The sequence below is a fragment of the Crocodylus porosus genome, unplaced genomic scaffold, assembly GCF_001723895.1.
Source record: "Crocodylus porosus isolate Cpor-Errol unplaced genomic scaffold, CroPor_comp1, whole genome shotgun sequence".
Taxonomy (NCBI): Eukaryota; Metazoa; Chordata; order Crocodylia; family Crocodylidae; genus Crocodylus; species Crocodylus porosus.
In genome coordinates, this window is record NW_017728943.1 from 23,050,373 (window position 1) to 23,061,831 (window position 11,459).

At 51.2% G+C, this 11,459-nt stretch overlaps 2 protein-coding genes across 2 annotated transcripts in view; both read left to right on the top strand.

Moving 5' to 3' along the window:
- PPP2R5D (protein phosphatase 2 regulatory subunit B'delta) overlaps positions 1–11,459 on the top strand; it is a 1,176,261-nt gene that overhangs the window by 466,770 nt on the left and 698,032 nt on the right. The gene's annotated exons all lie outside the window — the stretch shown is intronic.
- LOC109318995 (cullin-9-like) overlaps positions 1–11,459 on the top strand; it is a 44,526-nt gene that overhangs the window by 32,025 nt on the left and 1,042 nt on the right. The window contains exons 5-18 of the mRNA XM_019548514.1: positions 314–452; positions 3,846–4,042; positions 4,517–4,904; positions 5,218–5,410; positions 5,822–6,029; positions 6,292–6,485; positions 6,816–7,042; positions 7,410–7,647; positions 8,202–8,307; positions 8,706–8,933; positions 9,100–9,190; positions 9,283–9,454; positions 9,879–9,984; positions 11,345–11,457. Of these exons, the coding sequence (XP_019404059.1) occupies positions 314–452; positions 3,846–4,042; positions 4,517–4,904; positions 5,218–5,410; positions 5,822–6,029; positions 6,292–6,485; positions 6,816–7,042; positions 7,410–7,647; positions 8,202–8,307; positions 8,706–8,933; positions 9,100–9,190; positions 9,283–9,454; positions 9,879–9,984; positions 11,345–11,457 (2,600 nt within the window). The remainder of the gene's footprint in view (positions 1–313; positions 453–3,845; positions 4,043–4,516; positions 4,905–5,217; positions 5,411–5,821; positions 6,030–6,291; positions 6,486–6,815; positions 7,043–7,409; positions 7,648–8,201; positions 8,308–8,705; positions 8,934–9,099; positions 9,191–9,282; positions 9,455–9,878; positions 9,985–11,344; positions 11,458–11,459) is intronic.

An 11,459-nucleotide genomic window follows, 5' to 3' on the forward strand; every position in this document is an offset into this window, starting at 1 on the left:
AATAAGCAATCCAGAGAAGTCTGATAACTATTTATATAAGTAGTTTCAAATTTTTTTTTCCTTTAAGAGGACCTAGTGCACGATCAAAAAACTTGTTAATATATAGTCATTGCATATTTAGAGTCAGAAAATATATATGTTTGTATCTTTTTATTGAGAAGGCTATATCTAATTTGTTGCATAAATGTAGGCTTGTGCAGAGATACATTACTCAGCATTTGAGGGAGCAGAAGGTGTAGTGTTATATAAACAGAGAAGGGAATACATAAGGAATGGGAAAGTGGCTGATCATTCTGGTATGTCTTACCCGTAGGTTTTGTGGCAGTCTACAGGCCGGACCTACTGGGTGCACTGGCACATAATACAGATTATCATCTCTGGAAATCAGCCTGAAGAATCTGCTTCCAAGGAAAAGGTATCCGGTCTGACAGAGAACTTGAAATTGAACACAGGTGAGACTATGTGTACTCTGTCCACGTGCGTACATGTATGCACATATACATGTATGCGCATATGTGTGTACTTTCTCTCCCTAGCATGCTCTTGTCTGTTTTGGGGGTGATAAGCCTTGTGACTGGTCATGCTTTCTTTCTACGGTAGTGACTTAAATTTCTTTTGGTTTTTCCCCCTTTAGAAAACTAATTTTTGTTTGCTTGTAAAAGGGGAGATATCTTGCCAAGCAGTAGTGCTGCCACTTAGGTAAAAATTTCATTTAGACGTCAACATTACTCATGAAAATACTCACTAGAATTAAATTGAACAAACAACTAGAAGCCATTGTATTAGAATTTTTTGGCATTAACTGAAAATGAAACTGCCTTATTCAGTTGGTCTAATAAAAGGTATCACATTTACCCAAATAACCTTGTCTGCCTATTAAACTTGTTGATACATATCAAATCAACATGAGTGAATAAAATATTATACAATTCAAATCATTTGTATTTAAATTACCTTATTCTATTTTTATTTAGTACCTCTGCTCTCTTCAAGTCTGTTTATCTGAAAAAGTATGCTGTAGCTTATGAAAACTCATGCTTCTCTGAATGAGTTAGGGCACTGTGGCACCTTATAGCTAACATAACTGAATGGGTTTAAACGATTGCAATCCCCTTTGTGGGCCATCTTATTTTGAGACAAGTGTAATTGATTTCAATTTAATTTAAATTTGTTCCTAATTAGTTTAATCTAAACTGGAGCAGGCCTTGTTTAAACTGGAATGTGTATGTGCTCATACACTTTGGCACTGGTCCAACTAATTTCATTTAAAATAAGATCTTTAGCTAACCTGCTGCCGTTATGCATAAAGACAAGGTTTAGATGAAAGAACTCTAGTGCAGATTTTTACTTGGAGACTTTCATTTGATCATCTTTTAACTTTTTTCAATTAAATTTTTGATTGAAATTTTGAAATGAAATAAAATAAATTTTCCCTAAGAGTCTTGCAGTGTTCTGTGAATTCCAGCCAACATACAATTTTTGTTGCTGTCTTCTGAATCTCACCATTTCTTTAAGATCCTTTTTAGTGCGCGCGTGTGTGGGAACTGGATATAGTATTCCAGTAACTATTAATGAGTTTTGAGGCTAAAAAGGTGTTACATCACCTACTCTGACTTTCTGTATACAAGTCATAGAGTTTCACCCCATTATTCATGTATTTAGTCTAATAACTTCTTTGACAAAAACATATCTTCTAGGAAAGAATCAAGTCATCACTTGAAAGCATTAAGAGATGGAACATCTTCCAGTTCCTTTGGTAGTTTGTTTCAGCAGTTAGTTACTTTCACTTAAAACTTTGTGCCTTATTTCTTGCTTCAGTTTTCTTTCATTGGTTCTTGTTATACCTTTTCCCTGCCAGTCTAAAGTGTGCTTTAATACCGGGTATATTCTCTCTTGTGATCTGTAGCCCTTTTTCTAAATCAATTTTTCGTAGCTGTCAGGTTGCAGGTGTTTTTTTTTGTGACAGGTTGCAGGTGTTTTTTTTGTGAGTTTGAAGCAAAGTTGTCGCTGAGTAGCATTGCCTTCTTTGTGTCTCCTGTTAATAGCTCACCCTTAATATTGAGTGGTAGACCTTGGTCTTTATTTTCTGTTTATTGTTTTTAACTTCCCTTGCCTGTTATCTCAGGTTTTCCATTTTGCTTATTTTTTGGGCCCTGCAAGTTCTTGGTATTTCTTGGTGTGTTTTCTTAGTGACTTGCTCTTCCTTCCATTGACGAGATATTTCTCTTGATATTGAGGAAGTGAAGAAATTGCTTGTGGAGCCACTTTGTGCCCTTCATTTTTATCTTCCCGCCAGGTTGGAATAGCTTTTGTTGAGCCTCCAATACTATGTCCATTAGGAACTGCCAGCCCTTATGGACACTTTTTCCTTCAGTATGTTCACTCAAGAGACTTGTCTGTTATTTCTCTGAGTTGGTTGACATCTATCCTCTTGAAGTCTGGTATTCTTGTTTTGCTAATCTTGGGCCTTTTCTTTCTTAGAATCATGAATTCTCTCATATTGTGATCATTTCCTCACAAGTTCTCCATGCCTTCATGCTTACAGCCAAATCTTTCTTATTGGTCAGAGCAAGGTTCAAGAGCATAGTATGGAATCATAGAATAGCCTCCTGCTCAAGGCAGGATCAGCCTTGTATAAGCCATTTCAGATAAGTGTAGATTAACATGTTCCTAAAAACTTCCAAAGATAGATTCTGCAACTGCTGGATCTCTTCTGCAAAGGAAAGCAAGAAAGTTCTTTCTAATGTCCAGCCTAAATTCCCTTGCTGCAATATAAGACCGTTTCTCTTTGTCCTGTGCCCTGTGGCCACAGAGAATAGTCTATTAACATCTGCTTTATAACCATTCTTCAGTATTTAAAGACTGTTATCAAATTTCTCCTGATCTTTACTTCTCCAGACTTGAATTGTTCCAGTTTTTTCAGACTTTCCTTTTAAATTGTTTTTTCTAGGCCTCTAATAATTTTTTTGCTTGCTGCTGGACTCTTTCCAATATGTCCACATCATTCTTGGACATGGAGTACCTGGTACATGGTACTCTAGCTGAGGCCTTATCAGTGCTGAGTCGGCGAATCACTGATTTTGAGTTGCAGGTGATACTCCTGTTAATATAAGCTAGCATGCTGTTGACTTGTTTTATAGCAGATTTGTCCAACTGGCAGCCCATAGATTGCACGTTGCCATGAGGGGTTAAATTGCACCCCGTAGGGTCTAGCCTGGTTGCCATTTCTCCATTGCTGTGGCTGTAACAGCAGCTGGAGCCTCAAGTCTCCCCCTCCTTTTTCAGCTTTTGTTTATCAGGTTAAAAATAACTCTTTAATTTAAATATCATTGGCTTACTTTCCTCTCTTCATTGCCTTGAGCGTGGAAGCAGGAATATGATGTTTCTGAGAGCCTTACTCCTTGGTTTTGTTCAGGGTGGCTTCCTCTCTTTTGCCACTACTTGGCAGGTAGACCAATGGTTTTCAAGCAGCTTTCCATGCGGCAGTGGGTTTCTACAATAGAGATTACAGGTAATGGTGGGCCTGGAGGCAGTATACTGCTATTGCCAGGCCAGGTTGCCTGGTTCCATGTCAGCTCATGCAGCCTGCAGAGCCTGGGATAGGTGTTCTGTGGTGAAAGAAATGGTGTTTTGTGACTTTAGGAAGTGTGAAACTTCTGAGACGGAGAATGAGAGAAGCAGCTTTGAGTCTTTGCATCCTGGAACATGGATGCCTGAATAGCTCAGACAGATCTCTTGTGTGCAACAGAAGGGTCTGTAGCAGTATAACCACCATGGCAGGGCACCCCAAAGTTAGCTTCTATCTGTGGGTACATTAAAAGCTCTCACTTTGTCGCTGTGCTTAGCTGCAGTTACCCAGACATTTTACTGCAAGCCCCTTGGGGGGCTGTACTCCCTGCCATACCTGATGGACCAGCAGGGCGAGGACACAGAGACCCTGACCCGGGCTGAGTGGTGGGAACTGCTCTTCTTTGTTAAGAAGCTAGAACTACATGAGCAACAAGAGATCACCCACCTCATCCGGCAGCACCAAGAGGAACAGGTGTGGGAAGGAGCTGGTAAATGGCAAGAAAGGGTTGGCACAGGGAGCAGAGCAGGCTTATGGGGGTGTGGCAAATCAGGGAGGAAAGTGGAGGAAGAGAAGTGGGTTGTGGAGTTCGGGGAAAGGATAGAAACAGAAAAAAGGAAGGAACAAGTAACTGTGGTGGGAGAGGAGGAACCATAGTAGAATAGGAAAGGAGTTGCATTTTGGGAAACTGGTGGGGAGACATGAGTGGAATGACGGGGAATGAGGAGTGCAGATGACAAAGAGAAATGCATATAAGAGAGAAGAGTAGCTCTTCCCAGATCTAGGCAACATAATTGTGTCCACTGGGTTCCAGATGAGCAAGCTGCAAACATGGGGATCTGTGGAAAGAAATGGCTGGTCTTGCCCATGGCAGGTTTGGCTACCCCTGGGTGGGTGTCAGGCCTGCATGAGGGGCCCTGAGGATTAACTCTGACCTCTGCGTTCCAGGTGTTGGAGCTAGATGAGGAAGCCCTGATCCAGCTGTCAGTACCAGTGGAGTTGGTCCAGAAGGTGCTTCGGGTCCTGTGCAAGCAGTGCCAGGGCAGCACCCTGAGTGACCTCCACAACTCTCATGTCTACATCAAGTACTTCCTCAGGAAGGGATGGGAGGAGCAGGACAGCGTAGGGGTAAATGTGGTCCCTTTGGAATGTGCTGGCCATGGGAATGCCTTCCTTGAAGCCGTGGTGGCCAAGATACCAAAGACAGACCTTCCTTCTGCTGATGTGCCTTCCCCCACCCCAGCCACCGTGGAGAAATCAGACTTGCAGCTGTTTAGTGAACTCTTCAAAGCAGAAGGGCTGATTTTGCCAGAGTTACTGGAGGAGAAAGCCAAAGGTAAGTGCTAGCAGGAAGCCCAGCTGTCCTGCAGGGGCTGACTGCTCTGGGCAAGTTGCTTCAGGGGGCTCTTTATGTAGAGAGGATCCCTGCTGGCTTAGGAGAGGGCAGCTCTGGGCATGTGGGAGAAGTGAACATAGGGTTTGAGTGGGGGAACCCAAGGTTTGCTCAGGGAGTGGATGGGCTTGGGAGAGGGAGGCAGAGTTGTGGGGGAAAGTGCTCCAGGGGTGGCTGGGGCATGGGCTGGGTTAGGTGAGAGCCCAGGAAGGAGTCCTGCTTGTGCCATGTTGATGAACCTGTTGGTCCTGGCCAGTATTCTACACCGTGAAGGGATCAGGCAAGAAGAACTCTTTGGAGAAGATTGCAGATGCTCTGGAGATGATCCAGAGATCCAGTGCTGAGGTCGAGCTGCAAGTATCAGGTCTCAGGTTCATTATCAAGACCCTGGAGGAGGAGCCGGGTCGAGAACGGCAGCTCATTAAAGTTGAGGGTGGACTAACTATCAGGTCAGTTCTTGTTTCGTCTGGGTTGACATCAGTCTCTAGCCCTTGGCTCTCTATCTGCTTTGTCTGCTGGACTGAAGGCCCTCTAGTATCAGAAATGTTCTATGCGTATAGGTACTTCTATGCTGTGATCAAACGGTTCTCCCTCAGAAACTCCATGGTTCAAGTTTTCTTATTTTGTCACTGGAGGGTGGGTTTCCCAGGCCATGAACTGAGGGGGCTTGGTTGGAGGGGGGCTGTGGTCCCTGTGTGCTGAGAGGGCCTTGGGTGGGCTGCTGGAGTGCCAATGAGAGCTGTCTGTCAGGGTGGTTAGGGATCCAGTTCCTAGGAGGGAGCAGGCCTCGTCCCTGCAGCTGCACCATGAGGGTCTCAGGTTGCTGTGGCCCCTGCCTGAGCAGCTGTTGCTCTGTGCAGGGAGAAGCTGGTGAAGATGCTTGTGGAGCTCCTGACCAACCAGGTGAAGGAGAAGCTGCTGGTGGTGCTGGCGTTGCGCCTGCTGTGCGTGCTGATGGCCAAGTATGACTGGCGCGTGCTCTTTGCCACGGAGGGTGGGATACGTGCTGTGTTGGCTTGTATGCAGGAGTATGGCCTCTCGGCACTGGTCCAGCAAGCTGGTCTGGCGGTGAGTGTGTGTGCAGAGGGGCTGGGTGGCCGTAGGACTAGGGGGCAGCGGGGTGGGTTTGGGTCCTTTGTCAGAGGGCGGGTGTTGGGATTGGTGGAGAGATGGAGGGTTGCACTGGATGGGGGTGATTCTGGGGAGGAGTGGGGAAGAAGGTAGGAGTGCTGGGATAGTGGGGGTACCTGGTAGATTGCCGGTGCTAGGCTGTGGTTGGGTGGCCCTGTGTTCTCTGCTGCTCCCTTGACTCCCCATTTCTGCCTTGCAGGCCCTGAAGGTGCTGGTGGGGGCTGGGAACTGTGAGGTGCTGGGCACCAGCGGGAAGCCATTTCCCCTGAACCATTCTGATGCCCAGATGATGCGAGAGATCTTCGCCAGCATTGGCTCTGCCACTAGCAAGGACTCGGATAGCCTGCTGTGTGCCATTCCTGCTGCCATCAGCACCATGCGGGGCACAGCTGGGTACGGGCAGGTGGCATCCTCTCCATGGGGAGTTGGGTGGGGGAACACCTCCTGGAGTAGAGTGGATGCAGAGCCAATCTCTAGGAGCTGCAGCCCAAGAAGCAGGAGCAAGGACACTTGCCTCTTCAGCCCCCAGCCCCAGTCCTGTGGGGCGATGCCATGGGGTTGGCTCTGGGAAAGGATTGTGGGTACACCTCCACACAGCCTTTCTGTTGCTGCTGCCAGGTGTGGAGGCTCCTTGCAGGCAGGAAGCCCTATCATCGCTGGGATCCATTAGAGGAGAGGAGGAGTGGCATGCCCCAGCCCTTACCTGGTGTCTTGTCCTAACAGGGGCGTGTCAGCTGTGCAGAATGGCCTGCTGGTGGTGAACATGCTGGTTGACAACCACCGTAGCCTGGCTGAGCAGCTGGTGAGCTGCGGAATCCAATCAGTCCTGCAGAGCTGCTGCCAAAGAGGCCGGAGTCCTGCAGAGCCCAGCTGTCCCAGTGAGACATTGGCCATGGCCGTGCTCAGTCGCCTGGTGGAGTACAAGGTCCCTTCAGATATGGCAACAGTAGGTACGGAGTCTTTGGGGCCTTCCGACCCCACTGCCCGTGAGCCTGCTGAGGGCAGGAACTGGCCTTGTGCCTTCCCTTCAGACCCCAGCACCCTCCTTCCTAATGCCTGTGATCCCACGGGCAAGCAAATATGGGATGTTTTGTGAGTCCTTGACTTCTTCCTGTCTGGAGATGACAGGTACATGGTGCCCTGCATCCCCTTAAGCCCCATTCCCTGCTCTCCATGCACTGCCCATGTTCCTAAGCTAGGAGATGACCCCTGAGCACCTGTCTGCTCAGGTATTTGGTGTGGTGCCACACTAGGGAGGGCTCCAGGCTCCTGGGTGTTGCTGGGGTGAGGGCCCTGAGCCTGTTGTCCCTGGTGCAGATGCAGGTGCCCCCCTGGATCTGAGGGACGTGGACGTGCAGAAACTGGTGGCCAGTCTGCGGGAGGGCATCCTTTCCAAGGAGGTGGTGTTGGCTCTGGAGCAGCACCTTTGTGACAAGAGCCTCTGGCATGAGAGTGAGGCTGCTGAGCTCCTGCAGGACCGTGACCGCTTCCTGCTGCTGCTTCGCAACCTGGAGCAGCTGGGGGCTGAGAAAGCTGTGCAGCTGGGGGTCCTCAGGTGAGGGGAGGAGGCCAGGCCCCTGGGGAGGGGGCTCAGTGTGTGGGAGGCTGTGGTTCCTGTGTGCTGAGTGGGCCTTGGATGGACTGGGACATGCTGAGATTGGCTGGAGTGTCTGGATTGGGTTTGCAGACGTGGCTGGGGTTGCTGAAGCAGCAGGACTGTGGCCAGGTGGGGGCCAGAACCTGGGGTGATTGGGGGCAGAGGGTAGCTGTGGATATCCCAAGATGAGACGTGTGAGGAGGGTGTTGGTCAGAGATCTGCAGAGGGGACAAAGGCTGTGGGTAGGTTTGGAAGCTCCTGAGGCGAGGAGGTGTAGGGTAGGAGCAAGGCTGCCAGAGCTGCCCTGAGGGGGGATACAGAAGGGACCAGGTGTGGGTTGGCTGGTGTCTGTGCTGGGAGAGGGTGTGGGGAATGGTAGGCAGATTGTGGAGAGGAGCTGGGGCAGAAGGGTGGGTGTCCTGGCTACAGGGGCAGAGGCAGTGAGTGCCAGAAGGGCGGCAAAGTGGGGGTGGCTCTGGGCACTGGCATCTTCTCCCCTGTCTTTCACTCAGGATTTTGAACAAGTTCCTGGACAATTACCAGGAGGACGCGCTGCCATGGCACGAGTGCATTGAGCCCTGTCTGTCCTCCATGAGCGCCCACAGCACCGAGCGAGAAGTGAGGACAGGGTTGGGCCTGGAGGTCTTGTTAGCTACTGGCAGGTTGGGGGATGGGCATTGGGAGGTGCCCTAGAGCTTCTGGTGATGTCCTGTGTAGGGGGTGGTCGTGACTGGGTCCTGCCTCAGGCCTGTTTCACAGGGGGCAATGTTTGCTCTGGCACTTCCTCTAGTGGCCTCTAGGACAGGAATTGATCTTCCCACTGGGACACAACAGAGAGCCTAGAGACTGCAGCCCTCCATTGTCCTTATGTGCCAAGCACTGGGCTCTGCAGATGAGATAGGCAAGAAGGGAGTTTCCTGCCCCAGGCCACGTGGCAGGCAGAGCTGAGAACAGAAACAGGCTGCTGGTTCCCAGCCCAGTGTGCTGACCCCCAGCCCCTCCCTCTCCTTCTGCAGGTTGTACAGGAATTCATTCGCTTCCTGCACCGCCTGGCCACTGTCAACAAAGACTGTGCTGTGGTGATGTGCCGTGTGGGGACCAAGGAGGCCCTGACCAAGGTCACGGACAAGCACAGCTCCAACCTGCTGCTGGTGACGGAGCTGCGGGACCTGGTGACAGACTGTGAGAAATACGCCAGCCTCTACAAGAAGATGACGACCAGCATCCTGGCCGGCTGTATCCAGGTGAGGCTTGGGCACTGGCACAGGGTGAGGCTGGCTGTGCATGAAGGGTCAGGACTGGCTGGCTGGCTATGCACACCTGGTCTCTGGGGCTGTTGTAGGAGCCCAGCCACTGGGCAGGGTGGTGCCAGGTGGCTTCCCCCATTAGGCCCTTGTGTCCCTTATGCAGATGGTGCTGGGTCAGATTGAGGAACACAGGCGAAGTCACCAGCCCATTAACATCCCCTTCTTTGACGTCTTCCTGCGCAACCTGTGCCAAGGTGAGTGCTGGGCTCAGGCACCCCGAAGCCTCTCCACTTGCCTGCCCACTGGGCCCAGACAGCTCCCTACAGTGCTGCCCCTTCTCTTTCAGGCTCCAGTGTGGAGGTGAAGGAGGACAAGTGTTGGGAGAAACTAGAGGTTTCCTCCAATCCCCACCGAGCCAGTAAGCTGACAGACAAGAACCCCAAGACCTACTGGGAATCTAACGGCAGCACTGGATCGCACTATATCACTGTGTACATGCACCGTGGTGTGGTGGTCAGGTGAGGCCCCCAGGTCCTGGGGCTTGTGGCATGTGTGTGGGATGAGGGGTGAGGCAGGAGGGCTGGCCCAGGACTTTGGGGAGCAGGTTGGTTTGGGGGTTTCCTGAGGTGAGTTTGAGATTTGGGGATTATGTGCAGAGGGGTCTGGGAAGGGACTGGGGCTGGGTGTGGGTGTGCTCAGGGCGGCGGGTGGCTGTGAGTGCTGATTCCTTGGCCTCTGGCTCGGGAAGGACAGGATGGGATGGGTTTGTTGTGCAGTAACCAGCTGCAAAGGAAACACTGTGTCCTCCTCCAGAGCCTGACCTGTGCAATATCGTATCAGGTCCTTGGGGACTTGGATGAATTTTAGCTGGGACCAGCCAGGGCAGGCAGCTGAACCTTTAGGAGCAGTCTGGTTCTTACCCTGTGGCTGTCTCTGTTGCAGGCAGATGAGCATGCTGGTGGCCAGTGAGGATTCCAGCTACATGCCGGCCCGAGTTGTGGTCATGGCAGGAGAGAGTCCTGCCAGCATCAACACCGAGCTGAATACGGTGAGCTGGGTAGAGACTTCTCTGGGCTGACACTTTGCAGGAAGCTAGTGCATGGGGTTCATGGCTGAGGAGCTGACCTGTGGCAGGCAGCAGGCTGAGGGCTTTGTCTTGGCTGCCTCTTTAGTTGGGTGTAGAGTTTGGGGCCCAGCCCACAACAGGGCTGGGAGGATCCCCTGGCTAGCGCAGCTGAATTGGCGTTGGCTGGCAGACAAGTGCCAGAGCCTATGTCAGCCCCAGAGGAGGCTCTGTGAGGCCCAGACTGCTGGGGTATGTTGCCAGGAGGACTTGTTGTCTGGGATCAGAGCAGGGGCCCAGTGTCCTGACTTCTGCATGGCCAGGACCTACAGAGTTCAGAACTCATGCTGGACAGTTACAGAATGGTATGGCCCAGCTTGCCCCTGTGCCCTGCTCCTCCTCCCTGGGGAAGCCCAGCACCGCTCACTCTTGCTTAATTTCTTGTGCCCATTTGTTCGTCTCTGCCCCATAGCTCTCATTTGCATCCACCAAACCTCCAGCAGAGACCTGTCAGGCTGCTGCTCCTGTGCTTTTGGTGCTCTTGGAGCTGGGGCTTCCCCAGAGCAGTGACTGTCCACCAGAGGCAGGGCAGGCACGAGCCCTGCTGAGAGCTTCCCCTGCTGTTGGGCAGTGCCAAGTTCCTTAGGATATGTGTGGAGATGGCAGCAGGCTGTGGGCAGCAGCATGAAATTGGGACCTCAGGGACCGCAAGCCATTGGACACATGACCCCTCCACAGAGGTTCCTCTGCATCCTGGGATCAGCCTGGGTGCCTGAAGGTCCGGGTCTTAGTGGCAAGGCCACATGCTCTGGCCAGGCAACTGGTGCTTGCTTCAAGCATGGTGCTGGTGCACTGTTGTGCAGAGGAGTTGGTGGGGAGATGTGCCTTCTATTTAAAAGCTCCTGGTGCCAGCTGTTGGTCTGTGCCCCCTTGCTGACAAGACGTGCTCAGTGACTCTAGCTGTGCCCACTGACCCCTATCTGCTTTGGTGCTCCCTGGGAATGCTTCATGAGCTTGGCATTGTGACATCCAGGCAGTTGCCTGTTGCTAAATTTTGGTCTTTAGCTGTCTGGTTTGACAGGGGTGTCTAGGAGCAGGGCCAGGACTGGCCAGTGTGCGCCTCATAGTTGCAGGGGGATCCTAGTTTGATCTCTGCTTGCCAATCCCCTGTTCTCATTGTCTTGCTGCCCTGTGTTCTTTGACCCTAAACCCAGCTGCTTCCCTGCCTGATAAGTGCTGTGGGGTGGGGCCCTGTGTGGCCATGACATGCTGTGGGTTATGTGGATGGCAGTGCTTGGGGCCTGGCAGTCCTGACATCAGGATTCTGTGACTCTCCCACCCTCAGGTGAACGTCATGCCCTCGGCCAGCAGAGTGATCCTTCTGGAGAACCTGACCCGCTTCTGGCCTCTCATACAGGTCAAGATCAAGCGTTGCCAGCAGGTGGGTGCACTGGACAGGC